Genomic DNA, 21636 nt, shown 5'->3' on the forward strand with positions numbered 1-21636 from the left:
AACTGTTTGGCAGTAGCTGCTGATCCATGTTCATAGAGCAGCTGAAACACAGTAAGAGTCCATCCCCTCCTTCTGATGTACATTATTACAACAAGGGACACCCAATCAAGCACGTATCTCATCGATTCGAACGGTTCTCCATGGATTCTGCATGCGCTCGGACAAAATAGCCGCGCGAGCCACCGCGCGAGATGCGACTGCGCTCGTTCATCCCCACTTTTTAATATTTTCTCATTCTTTCTTCTTGAAAGAAGGGAGCAAGAACAATATAACGCCTCCGGCGCTGAGAGGTCTTGCAAGTCAAGAGGATTTTCGTGCGATGGTGGCAGCGGCGCATGTATACTGCCGTACTGCTTTTTGATCAGCGAGATCATTCTGGACATCGCATGCTCATGGGTAACACTGATGGCTAAATGATGAAGTAAGTATACAATCATTAGGTGTTATCATCATATTATTGTAATCATAAATATTTGGCAAAACCACTAATTATGCATTTTAGTGCAACGGCAAGAGCCGATAGCTGCGTAGTATTATTTAGAATTTGTTTCCCGTTTATGGACAGTTTTTCAACAATATTGCAAACACTTACTCTGTCAGTTCAGTGGATATTGACTGTCGTTACGGATTTTTCTCATAGCACGCTAATCCCTTTTAGGGAAAATGATTGCCGATGCTCACACGACATTTCCATTCAGCGACTCGTTCGAGGTGCAAGGAGTTAACGTGACATTGCTTGATGTTTGCCCCTGTTTGCAGACTTTGAGTGACGCGATCATCTCGTTTTCCTTTAAGTTTGCCTGTTGCAGCTTCCAAAGCGAAGTGAGGATCGCGCTGAGAGGCGTACTACTAAGTCTGCCCACTGCGATAACCGAGTCGAGAGGGGAAGAGAAGAAATCCGCCTTTTTCTTCAGATCAGCCTTTTTCTCCACGCTTTGAGTTTTTTTTTTTTTTTTTTTGAAAACTGCCGATCTAATGTCAGCCTCCTGAAAGCGCCCCAGGTACCGTGTATGAAAGCACCGCAATCAAAGAGGAGCGGACCAGCTCGGGATCTCTCTGGCTAAAAGAGAAAAGTCTCCCGAAACCCTGCAGCCAACATGCCGCGGAGGAAGCAGCAAGCGCCGCGGCGCGCAGCAGGTACGCAGCTGCATATTTTCGCCTTTCCCCTCCCCGTTTTTAATAACCGCTGCGGTGTCCGCGACCGTTGCATTATACAGGTAGAACAATCAACACTTGAATGATTTTTGACATAAACATTAAATACGAGCTCTGCTGATATGGGTGTTTGTAGTTTACTGTGTAAAGTTTTTTTTTTGTTCCGCCACCTTATTCGGTTTATATGATTGCGGTAGGGATTTAGAAACAGTACTTCTCCTAGTTCCGTTATTAGCAGCTCGGGTGAGACTGATGATCGGATATTTGGTTTTCGGGAATGATTTTATTGTGTGAAGTTTTCTTTCTTCGAAGTTGTATGGAGAGACCATGTTAGGGTCGGTTTTGATTGGTACTGTTTTTGTTGGGAAGGGAAATGCTTCCTTCTGATGTGGATTGGTAGGCAGCTCTCAGTATTTGCACTTCGCCTTTGATATGTCTTCAAGTTTTCCCATTTGATTCTACGAACTCATTCCTTTTTGCGTTTTTCTTTCTCCTCTGGCTATCGTATCGACTTTATGAATTAGAGATTTGATATATATATATATATATATATATATATATATATATATATATATATATATATATATATATATATATATATATATAAGCGAAGGGAACTGGACTCTTGTGTCAGCTGACTGTCATGAATCTCTTTGATGCTCGCCTTCGCTGTTTTGGGGCTTTGTGCTAAAACATTTGATCAAGAAATGTCAACTTTCGCCTAGTTTCTGGACTGATTCTCTCTTTCTGGGAAGGCATAAAGATTATCTTGCTCCTGAGATGGGAGTACGCAGACTGGAAGACGGTATAATGGACAATTGCCAGCTTTGATTTGACGGCTGATAGATTCCCTGTCATCCGGCCTGCCTTTGATCTATTCATTCCCGATAAACATCAATAAATCACTCCCCATGGCAACGCCACCCTCTGTGACGTCACGTCTGCTCTAACAACCACCTATTAGGCAACTTTAATTGCGTCTTTGTAGTTTTTGTTCAATTTGCAAGTGCTTGGGGTCACATTAAAAACAGACCTGAAGATGAATAGCCGTCGTTAAGATATGCAGGATGTACATATTTTCTATTCTCAGAGGAATAGACAGAGAAACGTCAGCAATAAGATACATGTGGAAAGTGTATGATGAAGTGTTGACCATCCATGTCTGAGGTTTAAATATGGATAGACCATAATATGTAATCTTGAATTGTTTTTCAGAGGAGTTGAATTACATGGCTGTCTTTTTGATAGAAATCCAAATCAATATATCAGCTGTATATTTCAGTGTATTAGAAGTCGTTTGCTCTTAAGACATCAACAGTTTACGCCTGTATCTGAATCTAGGCGATCATCGTGGTGTTTTCCACGAATTCCAAGAGCTACCTCACAAAGTTGTCTCCTTAAATTCAGCTATAATTTTATGTTAGGGTGTTTACGTTAAAAAAAGCATTGGTAACAAAACACATGAAAAAAATAGGCAAAGACACTTCGAAGCAGCTCGCCGGACAAACGTCCTGTCAGCCCGGATGAATCGGAACCGCTGCCCCGTGAAATGTAGTGAGATAGACGAGGCCGGTTAAACAACACACGCTGTCGTGGGCGGATTTGTTATTTTTCATGTATCAAGTCGATTTGCATTTGCTTATATTAATGGATTTATTGTTATTTTGGTTTGATATCATGCTAAATTATTTTATCAGTCTTTCTGGGTTTAGGACTTACAGTAAGGTGTGGCGCCGAAAGCAGAGTATTATTTTTTTTCAGATTGTTTTTTTGTTTTAGTATTTTGGTCATTTAAAATTATTATTATTTTTTTTAATAACTAATTTTCAGTTGCGTTATATAAAAAGCACGTAGCGGCTTACGCCGGCGCGCGCACACGAGCACACGCACGCAGGCGCGCGCGGGGCTCTTATAAAAATGTAACTAATAGTGTAATCGGGAGACGGAAGAGCAGGCCGCTCCGTCAAAAACGAGCCGTCAGAACGACTTTGTTTCATATTTGATTTAATTGTCTCCTCCCTGACAGGCACATTCATCAATAGCCCTAATGGTCAATCAGAGGTTGGCAGAGCCAGCGCCTTTCCTCTCGCTCTCCTACGTTGGCCTGGGCTTTGCTTTATCGAAATGCTTTTGCCTAATGGACACTCGCGGGGTTTGGAGGGGGGGTGAAGAATGACTGAAAGCCTTCTTATTTGTGGAGTGAAACAAAAGTGAAGCATTTGTTTCTGCTGATGGCGGATGAAGACACGTAAAACGGTAGGGGGAGGCTTTTACCTTTAGACAGAACCACTCCTTCATGTGCCTGCTTATTTATTTATATACACTCCTGGCTCGACCACACCCCCCCATTGCCACCCCCCTTCCTCTCACGCCTCCAGGTTGCAGGGTTCCCCCGATTGCTTTTTGTGAAGACTGATGACAAATTGCCGGCTTTGCAGTGTTTGGAAAGAGCCAGGGAAGATGTCAGATGACAGAGGCTGATTAGGAACTTGGGGAAATCCAGTCCCGCAGCAACCTTGAGACTTTTCGTGAGAAAATGTCTGTTCCCTTTTCCTTCTCTCACTCACTCTCTGTCTTGCACCCTCCCCCTCACCCCCGGAAAGGTCCGCTCAGCCGTAGAAAAAGAAAAGTTGGTCCGCCAGCTTCATTAGTGTTCACCTAATTAGCTGTGAACCTGATGGATTCCTGACAGGCCTAATGATTGGATATGACAGGCTGCTCGCACTCTCATGTGGCTGAATTGGGTTTGCAGCTAGTTTGATGTAATCAGCTTGATATTACACAGTCCTGCCTGCCTTTAGTTGTGCATTAACTCAATTTTCTGCAGCCGATGACGAATGGGTTTCGCTACCTGGGTAATCATGTTGGCGAGAATTAGGGCGCTTTTAATGGCGGCCCGGTAGAATAACAATACTGGGGCCATCGGAGTTGTGTAGGGGGGAAATGCCCGGGAAGGCAGGTCCGCGGATCTCAAAGTCCTCCTCTTCTTAGGGGTAGATAGTACGGCAAACACGATGCCTTGTTTGTTGGCTTCAGAGTCTGCAAGCGCTAAGATATTGATTACTCTCAGACAACTAGGGAATAATAACGTGCAATCTGAGCCTGCTGTGTTTTTTTCAAAGCTTTCTACGTGTTGGAGACACAGAATTAGCTTTTAGGTGATTCAGGAGGCCTCCGGAACAGAGCGAGGGCATCGCTGGGGCTTGAGAGGTGTAGTAAGGTTTTCGTAGGATCCTGGAGACTCATTCGTGCCTTAAATTTTGTCTCATTGGATGTGCTTCATCATCTGGGTGCTTAGATTGGATGCAGCGTACAATTTAGTCGAACAATATGGCAGCAGTCAGGGTAAAACACAATCTTAAAGCAGGGCCTTGAACCAGCAGCATTTAGCCTTTAGCGACACCGCCGTCGCCACGGTGAAGTCAGTCATCACGCCACAATTCGAAGCGTGATCGAAGCTGCCGATACTTCCTCCCAGAACGGAAGGCGACGTTTGTTCCAGTAGCCCCCCGGATGCGAGCCCGAGGACGATTTATACACATGCTTTGTCTGTGACAGATCCAGTTATGCTTAACATAAGTTAAATTACCTGTGAACCAAACAAACCGATATCCGTGATAGAATGCGCGTTTGATTGATCGCGGAGGATTCATGGGAAATACATCACGGGCCGAGCATGTGGAGGGAGAGGGTCGCGGATCTCTCCAGAAAAGCTCACGGGCTGGAAAGGTGACGTCCACATTGGGGGCGTAACAGGAAGTGAGGGACTGGGATAAGCTGGCTTGCCGTTTGATTCACCCTGTTCGGTTTGTGTCGCCCTCCGCAAGTCCTCCGCTCCTCGGGGCGGAGAGGCCGGCCCTCTCCTCCCACTCCCTGGGCTGCCCCGTGTTTCCGAATCCCTGGCCCTCGAACCTGCCTCCCATCACTCTCCTCGGCTTAGCCCCGTCTCGAGCAGCGGCCTGACAGTGCGATTAGTTATGGCTGTCCTGGCGTTTTTCTTTTTTTTTAAACCACAAGAAGTGAACAACAATGAAGGAAGCTGGGAGTGGGGAAGAAAAAGAAAAATGAAAGAAAGGGAGAAAAGAAGGAGTGTAGAGGGAGCAGCAAATACTAAGACTTGAATAGCACGACAGCCCGGGAAGGGGGAAGTTTCTTTCCTTTCCAAGCTGCAGCTGATAAACATTTTATTATTTTTTTCTTCCGGAATCTTCCGTCAAGGCTTCCATTAGCTTGACAGCTGTCAATTAGGCCTCCTCTGCTCTAGCGGGCCGCGGTTTATTGCCGGCGGTTGATGCTGTCATTTCGCCCGCAGTTTCGCCTTGAGCGTTATCGCGGACGGCGAACCAGTCGATAGCTGATGTATCAGCAGTTATTTCTTAAATTGGCTCACAAGGCTGCATCTGTCCCTCATTTTTCCTGCCCTGCTCTCATCCTCTGTTCCTCGGCGGAGATTGTTCTGTGAGGGGATTGCGATGAATAGCCACTGTGTCGGGGTTAGGGACTGTGTCGGAGAGCTGTGCACATCCACACAGACACACACGCGTAACATACCTTGGCTTGTCACCAAAGGCCTTTACAAGTAATTATATAAATAAATAAGTTGCTTGACTTCGGTTAAACGTAATAAATATCACATTAATTTTTGTAAATATGTAAATCTGTATATTAATAAAGGCACCACTCACTGGATCACATTTTTAAGATACTGTAATTTGCATACGATATATTTATTTAGTCAACAATACCTGAAAAAAAACAGTGATTCTTGTAATTTTTTTTTTGTTGTTTTTTTTTGTATGCATAGTCTTATCCTTTAAATATGTTATTAAATGGAAGGGAACAATTTTAATGTTAGTGGTACTTGCTTGTGCAGTGATCCCTTAACACTCCTGGGTTTGTGCTCGTAACAGTGGGGGGGGGGGACACGCTGTCCTCAATGGCTGTTTGCGTGTCCAAAACTGTCTAACGCATTTCCTGCAGCTCCATGCAGACCGGGACACTGCAGCACAGCGTGCCTGAAAGAAAGTCCTTTTGAGGTCGTGTAAGCATGCAATCGACTGCCCTTCTCGAGTGGGTCCCATGGGAAGCATGCATGTATGTGTGTGTGTCTGTGTGTGCATGTATGTGTGTGTGTGTGTCTGTGTGTGTATGTGTGTGTGTGTGTGTGTAGGTTTGTATTTTTCCACATAATGGGGACCAAATGTCTACACAATATGGTGAAACTTGTTACTCTTTAGCTTGTGGAGACAGTTGTCAGGTCCCCACAATATACACCTAAATTTTAAGAAAATCTGTGAGTGCAGTCAAAAGACTGAAAATGCCAAAAGTCTTGTGTTTTGTTTGTTTACTTACAGTAAAGGTTAGGGCTGGGTAGGGGTTACGGTTGTCATAGTTAAGAAAATGGTTATACTCATAGAAACAAATGTAGAGTCCCCACAATGATGAAAGTATATGAACCGTGTGTGTGTGTGTGTGTGTGTTCTCATGTATATATTGCATTGTGGGGACCAGATGTCCCTACAATGTGATAAAAACCAGTTATTTTGAAGTTGTGGGGACATTTTTTCGGTCCCCACAAACGGAAACTTAGTTTTGTAAAAAACTGTCACTGCAATCAAAAAAATTAAAAATGCCAAAAGTCTTGTGTTTTGTTTGGTTACTTGTGGTTAAGGTTATGGCTGGTTAGGGGATAAGGTTCTAATAGGCAGGACTAGGGTTATGCCCATAGAAATAAATGAACAGTCCCCACAAATATAGATACCTAATCTGTGTGTTTATGCATAGGTTCATGTCTAATCATTCAACGTTTACCATTCCAGCCCCGATATGAAATAGTGTTACTTAATATGTTCAGAGTGCCTTAGAGGGTGACAGAGTGACTTGGCATCACATGCGATGTACACTCGTGCTGCTGCTGCTCTGATATCGGGTCACGCTGTCGGTCTCGATGGAGGCGATGCGAGTTCCCAGACCTGCCAGCGGGTGGCATAGTGGTTGAAGAATTTGGCTGACCGAAAGAACTGGAGAAGGCTGTGGGGCGAGGTGGGTGGGTGCCTGAACAGAGATACCAGGTACTCAAACATTAGATAAACTGAAATTTGTGCAAATAAACACAGTTAATAATAAGAATAACAAGAATATAGATACAAATGCAGGAGATATAGCACTGACTGTGTTTGGAATGAAGGCAGGCTGCTGCATTTGTGTGTCTTCAGGCTCTTCTAGGTGGGTGTATTTCAGATTCTTCTGGGAGGGTAATTAGTAATTAGTAATTTCTGTTGTGGCTTACTCAGCTGTGGAATGCGCAGCCACACGGTCAAGTGAACTGGCGAGGAGTCACCTATCGAGTCCCGCACCGCCCAGGACACTAGGCATCAGGCATGGGTGCGAAACAGTGAGTGCCTGAGGAACCAGGGGCAGGGAGGTCAGGGCTGCACGGGGTCAGGGGGGGGGGGCCCTTTGATCCCTTGTGTCGCCGCTGGAGGGGGTGCATGACTAAGGGCCCTCAAACTCTGCAGGACATTTCAGAGGCAGACTGCCGTCTGTCACACGCCTGTTTGATAGGGGTCATCGTGGGTTTGCGAGTGTCCAGAGGCTCCTGATATGGGGGGGGGGGGCAGAGGGAGTCTGCTTTTTTAGTTTGGTTTTAGTTTTTACCTCTTTAGGTTTTATGTATAGATAATATACATAATCAGACGTGTTTTAACCATTCTTGCTAATATGATGACTTTTTTTTGATTAACAGTTTTTAAATTAAAATTATTGTACAAGTAGCCTTTTGGTTATGGAATTCACAAAAATAAGGAGATATTTTAAAAGAGAGAATATGTAGAAATGTGATTGGCCTTTCTCCACATTATTTAGCAAAAGGTATATATGGAAAGGGGCCTTTGTTTTTAGGGTTTGGTTTTCCTCCATGGTGCCGACATACGCACGTGCTCACTGCCCCCCCCCCCCCGTGTCCACTTTTCATAATGCTCCTATAATGTGGTAAGGCATCATTTAAAAAAAAAATTCTCTCTTTGACAGCTCTGGATTTTCCATTTGATCATGTATAGCAAACTGACACTTTTGACAATTAAATGTCGAGCGTGAATTTTGTGAATAAATTAGCACTAATGCTTTCAGCGTGCGAAGTCAGAATGTCATGCGATGAGAATTAAAAACACAAATAAATCTGCCTGATTTATTTTTTGCGTCGGCGATAACAGACGGAATTCAGTCTTTCGCGTACAGTTTGACTTTCATGTCATGTCACATTTTATTTATTTTTTTGTTCTGTTTGGACTGGCATCCCGTTCAGGGTGCACTCCGTACCGTCTCCTGGGAGAGGCGCCTGGGCCCCTGCGACCCTGATCAGGAGAAGTGATTAGAACATGGATGGATGGATGGATGGATGGATGTTAGACAGGGCACAGATCAAAATGCAGTTGTGCTGCTTTATAATTTATAGCTTTATGCTTTAAATTACCTCACATTCCTTCTTTTCCAAATTAAAGAGTCAGAGAAACTGGAGGTTTTGGGAACGCGCTCCTGTTCCATTTGTGTGTGTGTTTGTGTGTGTGTGTGTGTGTGTGTGTGTGTGTGTGTGCACACGCACGTATGTGTGTTCACAAGCGTGCTGTTAGCAGTGGTGGGGCGGGTGGCACGTCCCCCCCTCCTTTGTGGGGGCAGGCAGGTGTGAGAGGAAGTCTGTTTTTCCACTGTAGCCCTGTTGCTAATTAATGTTCCTTGGTACGAGTCTGTCGGAGTTGAGTAATGTTTTTGATCTTTATGCCTGATAACTGCATACTTAATGAGATTTCAAAGCTTCCAGAGATGGGAGTGCAGCTCCCCGCAATTATTGACAGATGCCCCCATCTTTGCCATTGGGTTCAGCTCCATAAATCCTGCTTCTGTAATGAGGCTGAGAAGTGCCACCCTGCCAGTGAGCTAATGAAACGGGGGGGGGCGTCCTGCTCATCTGACACATTTTTCCTTTAAATGTACTCTGAAGATGTCAGACCGGGGGTTTGCATTAAAAAGGGAGGGATGAAAAAGGAGAGGCAGGCGGGGGGGGGGGGGGAGTAACGGGCGAGGGGGGACGACAACAACTGCGCAGAGAACCGCGGGAACAAAGAGGAGCCTCCTGCCCCGGGTGGCTCTCCACGATTGGCTGCCGCTGTCCCTTGGCCCCACCCCCTCAGTCCCAGATTCTGTACTTCATGTGAAATAGTGGCATCATCATTGTGGGATTCCTTCGTAAGTGGCCAGGCTGACCCTGTCTGCATGCAGATGCAGCCATGAAGTTTTGCTTGCCATCTCTATGCCTATTTTTTTTTAAAAAATGTAATGTTATTTGTCATGAGCAGGGATTTGGCAGGCAGGCTGGGGAGGGGGTGGGGGGGTGGGGGCAGAAGGAGGAAGGACTTCCTGTGGTGGAAGCACGGGGACTGAAGTAGATTTTCTTTTCTGGAGTCGTGAAAGCGAGCGCTGACGGAGCCGGGCCGCACTGCTACGCGCCAAACAGTCGATTTCCTATTCAGCAGTCGTATATCACTGACCTGCCCTTCGCTCCTGACAGAATGACGTGTGTCATTTATCAAACGGGCCTCGCCAGACATGGGGGGGGGGGGGCAAGGGGAGGGGGGCCGAGAGGGGGTCTGTCCCTCCGATCTTGCTGAGGTGGGGGGTCCGAGTTACGCCCCCACCGATTGGCATGGTGGGGGCCGGGTTGCGTTGAGAGAGATGGTGCATGGTCTAGGAGAGTCAGGTGGTGTGGCCTGGGGGTAGGGGAATGTGAGAGGTGTGGGTTAGGGGACATGTGTGACAGTATATGTCACAGTAAATATTTGGGGGGGTGGGAGTGTTTTGCTGGAGGAATGTGTCTTTAATATAGTAGTGGTTGTGAGAAAGTTTGCACATGTACACGTGTGTTTTTGTGTGTAGCTGCATTTGATCACTTAGGTGCTATACCTGTAGTGCGAACGTGTGTGTGTGTGTGTGAGCGTGTGTGTGTGTGAGTGTGCGCACGACGCCCTCTGGAGCCCAGCTGACAGGCATCACTCCGGCCTACGGCAGCTCACTGGGGGTTGTGTAAACGAATCCGGGCCTCTCTTGGTTTCGCCTTGATCCCGAACGCGCATTACCGAAGACGGATGTTTCTTAAAAAAAGATTGATGATGGATATGAGGCTTATGGTGCCATTTATCATTTTGAATATTATTTAGACTCTGCGAGTAAAGCTGTAACTCGAGAGCTGGGCGAGCAGGACTGAGAGGGGAGCCGGGCCCTGCACCCCGTGATGGATGGCTCTGCTTTCTGCGTGTTTGTTACCAGATACGGGCCAAGCCCACTGTCGGCCTAATGGGCCCCACTCTGCTGTCTGCTTTCCGTTCTATAGTGAAAAAAGCCGGGGAGATGTTTAAGGAACGGGCCGGAGGTGCCCGTCTCGGAACCCGTCTCGGAACCCGTCCGGCTCGGTCCAGGATTTCTGATAAACGTGTTTCCCCATGGCTTCCACATGGTTTGCCCGAGACGGACCGGTGTCACCACCGCTAGAGGCAGGACACCAGCTGCCGTTAATTAGGACGCAGGGAAAATCCGGCGAATCGTTTTATTTTCCAGGGGGTTCTTGCAGACTTCTGCATGTTGATTCCACGGGATGTGGAAGTGTCTGGGTTTCAGGCTTTTACCTCCAGAGGAAGTGTCGCTGACATCGGCTTTGGCATATTTAAAACTCGACCTTTGGCACTTTGGTGGATAATCCTGGCATTTAATAACTCTCACTATGAAGAAGTAGTTTAACACCCAGAATGCAGGTAAACAGTGAAAACCATAGATTATAAAATAATAAAGGGCAATTTAATCTTATTCTAAGCAGAACGTGCACTCATGTTGTCAGATGTGTTTTTTTTCAGCATCCGTGACACAGATTTGTAACAATTATTTTCTTCCTGAAAATTAATGAGCCGTTTTCTGTTCGTCCCCCTTCCTGAAATGACAGGATAATCCGTTTGGTCAGCTTATAAAGTATTAACTGGCTGCTCTCTGATCAACAGGCTTCCGTCGGCCGAGTTAGTCATTCTCCTGATGTCCTGACCGCTGCGTGGGCGGGGACTGGGGTGGGGGGCTTCCCAGACAGCCGGTGACATCGTCTCTGTGCCTCGTTTCGTGTCCATGTCCCAAGCCGAACCCGATCCTCTTTCCTTAATTATTTTTTTGCCTCCACAAAAGAGCAGAAATAATACAAACGTAAAAGTACAGTAGGGGTCAGGTGGGGGCCAGTTCTGCCTCACCTCCATAATAGGAAAGGCTTGTTTTGTTTTGCCTCCTGCCCCCCCCCCCCCCTTCCCGTTTTATAGCAGGAGACATGATTTATGGTAGCCATCCGTCTTTGGGACTCATCCGTCACCTCCTGGTTGCTAGGCAATCATGGAAGCAGCTGTTTGCTCCGAATCAGACAGAAACACTGTCAATCATCGGCGGCAGGTGAATAGCATTAGGGACAAGCCATTGTCAGAGGTAATAATTAATCAAAGGCAGAAAAGATAATTAAAAAGATATGACCCTTTCAAGTACTTGCTCTGGGTTACCGGGGAAAGGAGGGGTTGTGAGGAAGCCGCCAGAACTCCCCCTCGTCCCTGGCTCGTGACGCCCACCCGCCCCCGCACCTGCCCCTCTCGTCTTTTCCGGTAGGCTATCGGTCCGAGTCCTGCTGGTCCACGATGATGCGTACAGTGTGTCTTATAAGCAACAGTATTATAAGAGTTCTTGATGATCTCTTTGACGCCTACTGTCTTTCAATGTGTGTATGTGTGTGTGTGTGTGTGTGTGTGTGTGGGGGTGGCTTTGTCACCACGTCGGGGGGGTTTCCTGTCACTAGCAGGGGCGTACTGAGGACAGGAAGGTGTGGGGGACGTGCCCGGGTCGAGAAAAGGGCCCCCCCTACCAGATGGGTGCTGTGCGTTAGAGTTACTCCACTACATAGACCTGTGGAGACACAGACCTGACATGTGAGGCAAGGTCACAAGATCACAAAGTTCACTTTGAGAAAACAGTTACATATAAACAACTTTGGCACCAAGGCAGTGAGAGTGAAATGGAGGCACTCTTTTACTTCAGTAACATAGTCTGTTTGGTTATTACATTGTAATTGTTTAGCAAATACTCTCATCCAATACAACAGGCATTTTTGAGAAAGCATGGACTCCCGTTCCCTGGAGGAATTGGCAGATAAGGGTTTTGCTCAAGGGCCCGATGGTGACATCACACTGCCACCCCTAGGATTTGAGCCAGTGACCTTCTGATGTCAGACGCAGAATCTCAAACCGCTGAGACACACCGTAGCTCATACCAGCTTGCATGCTGGTCAAAGTTAGTGTTATGTAGTGGTGCAGGTGAGGGGCTGCCAAAGATGGTGGGTTGTGTTTTGGGGTTAGGGCTGACTGGTAGTTTTGACCTCTGATACATAGGGGGCAGTGTGACATTTAAAGAAGTGAACTTTGAACACACAGGTTGTCAGATCTTGGGATGATCCCTGAGTGTGATACTTAGCTGGCTGTGTTCATGAAGCACCGATAAATAAGTTAGACGCAGTCTGCCTCTCTCCTCCCTTCCAGCTGGCAGGAGAATGTGACTCCTCCCCCCAGAAGCCCAAAGTTACTACTGATCCTGCCGTTCAGGCTCAACATGGCCAAGCATAATTAGTGACGGGGAGAAGGTTCAGCCGGAGCAAAGGCACCATGCAGGAAGAAACAGGGCAGCCACACTGGACATGGTGTGGATACTGGGTGGATATTTCTTGTACTCCATTATTTCCTGTACTCCTCTTGCTGGAATGTTCAGCCGTCTTTCTCGGTAGTTCGCCTGCTTTTTTTGTTGTGATTTATCTGTAGGAATCATGTTTGTTGTATTTGTCTGCTCTGTGCTGGTCTCTTCTCATACCCCAATACTGAGAGCTACTTCAGGCAGATGCCTGCAGCAGTGCAGTCTGGGATATGAGTGCCTTCTCTGCCCCTGCTCAGCTCTTGGTTGCCGAGTGTTCCCGTAAATGATGCTCATGGTTTTTTTTTTTCCCCTCTTCAATGAGGGGTGATGTGATTGGAGGAGAGGAGGCCCCTCCCACCCGGGAAGGAGGACATAGTAGTGGAGCCACAGTGCCTTTTCCTGCCCTCCGGGGTTCTCCTGAGGCTTGGCCCCGGGCAAGGCGCAATATGTCATGGCTCTTAATCTGCCGCCCATCCTGCTGCCAACGCAGGGCCACACGACGGAGAAGATCCAACCTGCCCGGCTGGCTTTGGCCCACTGAACGAGCCAGCCGGCTCACCGCGGTGCCGGAGAGGGTGCCGCGAGACTCTGGGCTTGTGAGCGCGCACAACAGAGATCTTTCCTGATTCCACATTCAAGAGTTTATCGGCATCTGCATAGTAAACAGACAGTTGCAGTACAATGGAAATCTCACTCTGCATGTCCTTCTGACCACAGGGAAACAGAAATTAAACACAAAACACAAATTAAAGTGCTAAAAGCAGACTGGAATTAAATACTAAGCCAATGAGACAATAAATTCAGTTTAATTATGGCAATAAATACGTAAACGTGGTGTAATGTATACATATAACTTGATGTAAACATATACTGCAAAAATTGTGAGCCTGTGAAGGAGTAGATACATAAAAGGCCCATAACTGGCTGGGTTATACTGCCACAGAATGAGAAGTGTGTGCAAGTGACCAAATTGTGTCATATCTATCATTCCCCTCGTCCGTGAGGCAGGGCCACCCCCACACCCAGGAACAGACACGCTGCTGCCTTCTGCTAAATAGCCGTTCGCTGGCCAGCAGACACGGAAAAGCATTTTTCGTAGGTCCGTGTTACTCTTGATGGAGAGATCTTGCTGTGCTGGATAGAGTACGCACCCGATTTATTTCTGACATGGGCGGATTATCCATGTATCCACGAAGCTGCGTCTTCCGCATTTCAGCTTTAGATATTCTCGTATCCGCCGCGTTAATTTAGCATAAATGTTTCTCGCGGATGTGGCCACACCTGTCCTGCCGCTTAGGTGGGTTGTGTGGGCCGCGGTGATGTCATCTGTTTGGCATGGGGGAGGCAACCACGGTGAAAGGCCCGCTTTACGCTTTAAATAAAGCCTGCCTCTCAAAATAAACTGTTTTTAGGGCGATGTACTACAGTACACACACAAAACAGTCTACGGGGCGCTTTTTTATTAGGTCGTTCTTTTTCTGGTCTGAAGGCAGCGCGTTCTGTTGACCTCCACCTCTCCACGCCTCGCTGGTGCCCGTCGCCGTGGCTTTCTCCCCGTAAGGACTCTCTACTCGCGTGTGTTTCCCACGGCCCGGTAAAATGATGGGAAAATGGACCCACCGCCCATACTCATTCTCAGAGGGTCAAAGCCATGGAGGGAGAGGAGCGAGTATGGTAGAAGGGTCAGAGGTCAGAGGTCATGAAAAGGCTGGAGTGTAAAAATGAGGTGTTTTGCAGGGCTGAGGTCAGCTGGTCTGCAGCTGGTACTGGAACACACCCTGCCCTGTGTAGTAAAAGCCCACTAAGGGTGTTGCCCGGCACTAAGGAAAGATTTAAGGGGGGGATCTCCAGTTCTGGTGCTGAAGGGCCAATCTGCAACACAGTTTGAAGATTTTCCTGTTTAAACATACCCACTAAAGCTGGTAATCAGCTGATTAAGATGCATTTGAGCAGGGAAAACTGAATTGTGGACTAGCTCTCCGGGACTGGAAATTGGGGAACCCTGATTTAAGGTGCGTTGGTGTTGAGCGGGGCATGTGCTCCTTCATCTCCCCGCTGGTCTCTCAGCAAATCTCTCAGCATCTCTCTGCAGCAATAGAAACTCTCACAGAGGTTAGAAAGGGGCTTTAAAATCACAATTGATAGACAGGGCATTCATAGCAGCCTGTAGCACATCTTAGCGTGTTAAGTGATTGCTGGGTATCGAGTTCACAGCCCTTGACACCCACCAAAATCCAGGACCCGAGTGGAACGTATCCACCCCCTAGTGAAAATCCCAAGTGTGAATGCTCCAGATATGGTGGAAGTCATTAGCAGGTGGACATCATCATCATCGTCATCATCATTATCATCATCATAATAATCATCGTTATTATTATTATTATTATTATTATTATTATTATTATAATGAAGTGCCATATTCGCAGCACCGCTGAGGTTATCTTCCTGTCCTGTGCTCTAACATTGTTTGGGGCTCGTCTGGGTTGCTTAACAGGCAACATCTTTTAATGTTTCAGAGGCTCACTGGATCCTGCGTGATGTTCGTAATGTATCAGTTTAATAATCATTTCCAGCTAAATGTACAAAAGAGATTCAGATAAAAAAATAAATAAATCCGAAAACCGTAAGAAGTCACCAGTGAATGAAAGCAGTGACCTCTAGGTCCAGTTTGGTGCTCAGGCCAACCCTGACCTTGACGGCATTATTTTAGAACCTGTGGTCAAAAGTGCATGTTTTTAGTGTAGACCCTGTGCCTTTTTGTGTTATGGAGAAAAAGCCAGATTGTATTAAATGTCATCATGGTTAGCATTGTAGTTGTAGCAATGCTACCAGGGCAGCGTATGAAAGTGGTTTGTTAGCGTTCTCTCTTTTCCTAAAACATGATTAATGTACCAAATTGATTTTGGATCTTTTAATTTTGCATGTGCAATAGAATTAACTGCATTGTTCATGGTGAACTGGCACGTATAGAGAGCACCTAGCTAGTTTTGTGCCATGCCCCCACAACACGACAGAATCGTGCTTTCCAACCTCAGACTCGTAGGCTGAATTAATTAATCTATTTACATTAAACCGGCTGTTGACACGGAAACGGCAGTTGACAAGTTTCGTTTACTAGTTGTGAGTTTTAACGAGTTTTACCTTGTCCCTCGTGATGAATTTAATTTATTACATTGCAGAAAACAACAGCTTATATTAATCACAATTCAACTGATTATGTACGTGTGGTATAAATCTCAATGAGCATTTCTGTATATATGGCAAAAATGTAACATTTATTTTAATTAATAATTGCCAAAAACAATTCAGGTAATTCATATGGTTTGCCTAAGGTGTTTCTGTAACCTTAACAATTATGTGGAATCTGTTTGATCGCCGGTCAGAACGTCACCTTTCAGGGGGTTAAAGCATCGGAGACTTGCTCCCCTCCCCCGGCATCGCCATCCCAACGTGTCGGAAAATGACACGCTTGCCCCGCTCCACAGCCGGTGAGGGAGGAAAACATTGCGGCAGCTTTGGGCGCATGGGGCCTGCGCCTCGCAGTTATCGTCCCATCGTGACACGGACACCTGCAGAACATTAATACACGTGATGGGTCCTGTCTGCTCCGCCGCGCTCTACAATGCAGATAAGTCCCTGCGTCCGCACAGATAGCGGCCTCCGCATTATCTCCTGCGCCCGCTCGACGGCGCCGTTTACCCCTTATTTATCGTTCGGGGGTGCCTCTGGCGGCCTGCTAACCCGCAGAGAAGCCATAAAACAAAAGCAGGAGGGTTAGGGCTCCATTTTGTTAAGGTTCCCGTCCGATTGTTCTAGCAAAAAAGAGGACCTTCGTGACAGGAGATTCTCAGACACACGAGCACGGAAACGCCTAAGCCCGGCACTGCACCGTTTACGATCCGCTTAGTTGGAGACTTCCCTCCGGAAGCCAAGTGCTGGGGGGCTGTCTCGACGTCTGGGAGAGATGTACCTAATGCTCCTCTGAATCAGAGACAGCCGTAATGTCAGGGGGGCTGGGGGGGTGGGGGCTCGTCCCGCTGTGTCTATCCTCTCTCCCTCTCGCAGTGGTTGCATCATTCTCTCCCAGTCGCCCCAGGGATCGGTCAGAGCGTTAGTCGTTATGTTGCGGCACGTTGCCCCCCCTCTTGACTAGTTGGTTGGCTGTTCTGAGCGCGCTCCTGTCGTGCACACGCCAGCCCGCCCAGCCACCGGCACGCGGTGTGTTGCGGCAACACCACCTGCAGAGGGTGTTTTTCACAGGGTTAAGTGCTGGTGGGATGTGCAACCGCTCCTGTGTGTGTGTGTGTGTGTGTTTCTGTGTGTGTACAGCCTGCTCCCAGCTGTGGGTCTGTTTTTCCTTGCGGCCCCCCTTCCCGATAAAACGAGCTTCCCGATTGCGGTTGGAGGTTAATGGCCCCAGAGGATCCTGGGAAGTTGGAACTGGAGGGGTTTGTCTGAGCACTGGAACTCGGCCCTTTGCTCGCCAGAGCCACTAACCTCGCCTTCGGTCAGCGGGGGCTGTCCTCAAGAGCCCCGCCCACTCACACATGCCAGGTCCGAGACACTGCCACAGAACCGGGCCTTTGCAATCTGACCACCCCCCCCCCCCCCTCACACACACACACACACTGTTCTGATGTCACTGTAAATCACAGATGAATTTTTGTATCATTGAGTATCGAATCACAATATAAATACACCAGTACATCTGCATTTCGTCCACTTTTTCCTAAATCTTGATTGGCCAATAAAATCCCACCACAGCCCCCTCCCCTCCTCCCCATGCATGATACAGAAACAGGGGGGTGAAGAGCTATCTACACCTTTTCCCATGAGTGTGTCCATCCTGCAGCACGATGCCCCCCTAGTGTGCGGTGTTACACTGCAGCACGATGCCCCCCTAGTGTGTTCTGTTACACTGCAGCACGATGCCCCCCTAGTGTGTTCTGTTACACTGCAGCACGATGCCCCCCTAGTGTGTTCTGTTACACTGCAGCACGATGCCCCCCTAGTGTGTTCTGTTACACTGCAGCACGATGCCCCCCTAGTGTGTTCTGTTACACTGCAGCACGATGCCCCCCTAGTGTGTTCTGTTACACTGCAGCACGATGCCCCCCTAGTGTGCGGTGTTACACTGCAGCACGATGCCCCCCTAGTGTGTTCTGTTACACTGCAGCACGATGCCCCCCTAGTGTGTTCTGTTACACTGCAGCACGATGCCCCCCTAGTGTGCGGTGTTACACTGCAGCACGATGCCCCCCTAGAGTGTTCTGTTACACTGCAGCACGTGCAGAACAAGCTAGAGGAGATGTTTAGGTCACGAGCACACGATGAAACAAGTTAATAACATGTGGCTGTATACAACCGTACAAGCACATGTCTGAGGAATGTTTGATCCGATTCGGGGGCCAAGCCGTGCGTTGCCACAGAAACGGGATCTTAGTTGGGAGGGGTCGGGGGGGTTTGGATCTGGGGCCACACTCCTCGCTCGTGGACTGGCTGTACCACACCGTCACACAGATCAGATTCCTACTCATCACTGATAAGAAAACAGACCGGAACCAACGCATTTTAGAGACACAGAGGCCGTCACACCTAGACCAGATCAGCTTGCAGTCAGACGATTGTCTGATAAAATCAAATATCATTTTTAAACTGGCTGAGTTAAGGTTGAGGTATTTTAAACCAGGTGAGTTCAGGTTGAATAAGTTTTGGAATTTACAGCCACGGGTTAAATTTAATTAGCAATATTACAAATAATGGTAAGCTGTATTTGACAGGTTATTTATGTTTAACTTACGATGGCTTGTCTAGATGAAAACGAACGATCCGTTGCTGCCTTCTGAAATGTGTCAGTAAACAGGACGAGGCATCCTGAGCAGCCCTGTGTATCATTTTAAATTAAATGCTTAATGCCGCCTTACATTTATAATAATTATTGTCTTTGAAATGATGCAAGGTACACCTAGAATAACAGAGAGGCTCGAGAGCAATGGTTTCTATTAACACCATCGAGATATTTAATGAGAACTGTGCAAACGAGCGACCGATCCGGTAACGGAGTAAATTGTGGGAATTGTGGGAAAAGTGGCAGGAGGCACAGAGATCCGAGACGCCGTAAAGAAGGGGGGTTAACTCACCCAGATGCCTCGCCTGTAGGTGGCGGTAGCGAGCGCACTAGGTGGTGGTGCGGTTGGTGGGCTTGCTGCTCTCTGTTTGTCCCTGCCCTCCTCTCCCGCCTCCCCATCAACATGAATGTGTTCCCTGTCATGTTGCAGTCATGATGTCGGCTCAATGGTGTCTTAATTACGCATCCTGTTTACATCCTTTTGTGCTCAGTTTCGGCACGTAGCCCCCATCCCTCCTACTGCTGTGGTGAAGTGAGAGGCGGGCACTGGGGAGCGTCAGTGTTACGCGTTTTTATTGTCCCCCCCCCCGTCCCCCTCCCCGGGTGTCATGTGACCTGTTCCAGGGGGTGAAGGGGGAGTCCATCCTGCTTTATTTTGATGGGGCTGTGAATGTAGCACAGGATTGCCGGCAAAGCCTTTCCTCAGGAGTGGGGAGACGTTCTGCCAAGAAGATGCTGCCAGCTTAGTGTCAGGGGTTGGGGGGGGGGGCTTTAGAAAACGGAAGGGGGTGTGGTGGACGGGTGAGGGTGGACACCGCGGGGGGCGGCATTTGTTTGCAGGCTGCTGGTCTGGGCGGTTAAAAGCTCTCTGCTGTTTCTGCATATGCGTGTGTCCATGTGTGTGTGTGTGTGTGTTTGTCCGAGCGGGTTTATCTATCCTTATGGGGACACAATGTCCCCATAACGTGATAAATATCTGTTTCTTTTTCCCTTATGGGGACCGGTTTCCTGGTCCTCATAAGGGAAAACTCTATTTTATAAAAATCGGTGACTGCTATGAAAAAACTAAAAATGCAAAAACTTTTGTATTTTGTTAGGTTACTTATGATTATGGTTAGGGCAGGGTAGGGGTTAAGGTTGTCATAGTTAGCATTAGCATTTTTCCCATTGAAATGAATGAGCGGTCCCCATAAGGATATGTTTACCCTACATGTGTGTGTGTGTGTGTCTGTGTGTTTCTCCTGAACACCACGTCACCTCTCCCACCCCCAGGGGTCTGCAGGGACCCTTGCGCTCATCCCACGGCTCTGTATCTCTCCTCCTCTAATTCCCTTTCTTTCCTTTTATTTTAGTTTTTTTCTCTCCGTTCATTTAGTTTCCTCTCCTTTTATTCTCTTATCTTTTTTTTCCTTCCCTTTCCTCTTCTCCCCTTCCTTCTCTTTTCCCTTCCTGTCCTTTCCTCCCCTTATCCGTCAGGGCAGTACCAAGGGGGGCGGTAGTGGGGGCAGCCCACTGGCAAGCCCCCCTGATTGCACCATTATCCAGAGAGAGACCGCCCCCCGCGTGCCTATTAAAGTGCCACCCCGATCTCACCAGAGGCAGGCTTGTTATTCACCACTTCATCTCCTTACCACCACCCCCCCCCCCCCACACCTCCCACCACCCCATTCCTAATTCCCGGGGGGCAACGACCACGGGAGGTAAACAGTTACATGAGATAACCCAGCCCCCCCGTGCCCGGCCCCCCCGTGCCCGCCTTCAGCGTTCTCCTCATCTTGGTGTTTTTATTGTCATTTTATTTCCTTTGAGGCGTTAAGTAAATGTGTGTCATAGACACACTGCTGTGTGTTTCCGTCTTTGGTGTGTGCGTGTTCCTGTGTGTGTGTGTGTGTGCCTTGGTGCTCGTATGCCCATGCAGAAACACAGTAGAGCCCTTTCACTCCATCAGGACCAGCCACTCTGGTATCAGGGTAATTCCACAGCGGAGACGCTTGACTGCGATATGAAATGCTAATTAAAAGGCTGTAAAAATCCTTTTCCCCCCTTTTTTTTCCTGGAGGGCAAAAGTGCACGTCTGTGCTGCCGTGTCGGATGGCCGCTGATCGATGGGACGCGGATCCGCCGCCCCGCACCGGGAGCTGATTTGTGTGCCCATTTGGTAAATATTGTGCATCCTCTAGCAAGTGGACTTTTATGGAATTAGGGAAGAACATCTGTTAAATTCCGCGGATTGAAGCCTCATTAGCTCGGCATACATGTTGGCCCCGTAAACAGATTCATATTTCAGCGTGTCATCCCAGGAACGCGCTGAGGAGCCGGCGGACTGCGGCGTCTCTGCTTTCCATTAATACCGCGTGATTGAGCAGAACATTAACGGATAAAGTGCCCGCTAAGATCACACGTGTGCCACGCATGATGAAACTAAAGCATGATTTAATCGCCTGAGGGGTGGGGGCTCCCTGTCTGTAGCCACAGAATCCCAACTGCCAAAATGTGGGATTCAAACCCCCACCTGAATCATTTCCGTTCTGAACAGGAAACTGGTTAAGTCAATTTGGAGGGGGGGTGGGGGTGGCTCTGCTCCTTTTGCTGTCCGAAGGATTCGATCTGTGGGCAGGAAATGACATCGTCAGCGTGGCCACATGAAAAAACGGTGCTTGTCTCTTTAAAGGCTGCGTCCAGTTGGTTATTTTCAGTATGAGCTCAGCTCCCATCACTTTTTATTAGCTAAATAAATCACCTTTGTTGTCAATCAAGCCGCAGAGAATAATTGGATATGGTTGAAGCCTTGCGTGATGGATTATAAATCATTCAAGATTAAATTAAAAGATAATGCACAAACTTAATGGTTTGTGTTTTGCAGCCTAAATTGCCTCACAGCACAG

General features: G+C 47.7%; 1 protein-coding gene across 2 annotated transcripts in view; it reads left to right on the forward strand.

Annotated features, from left to right (window-relative positions):
* Positions 1–127: 127 nt before the first annotated feature.
* The window catches only part of LOC111846986 (teashirt homolog 3), a 38512-nt gene continuing 17003 nt past the window's right edge, over positions 128–21636 (forward strand). Inside the window, exons 1-2 of one of the 2 annotated variants that reach the window (XM_023817768.2) lie at positions 128–421; positions 796–1137. In XM_023817768.2, coding sequence (XP_023673536.1) covers positions 1098–1137 — 40 coding nt within the window. In that variant the 5' untranslated portion in view covers positions 128–421; positions 796–1097. Of the gene's footprint in view, positions 422–795; positions 1138–20742; positions 20910–21636 lie in introns of those variants that run through there. The other variant, XM_023817778.2, reaches the window with a different exon arrangement.

The sequence above is a fragment of the Paramormyrops kingsleyae genome, chromosome 11 (genome assembly GCF_048594095.1).
Source record: "Paramormyrops kingsleyae isolate MSU_618 chromosome 11, PKINGS_0.4, whole genome shotgun sequence".
Lineage (NCBI taxonomy): Eukaryota > Metazoa > Chordata > Actinopteri > Osteoglossiformes > Mormyridae > Paramormyrops > Paramormyrops kingsleyae.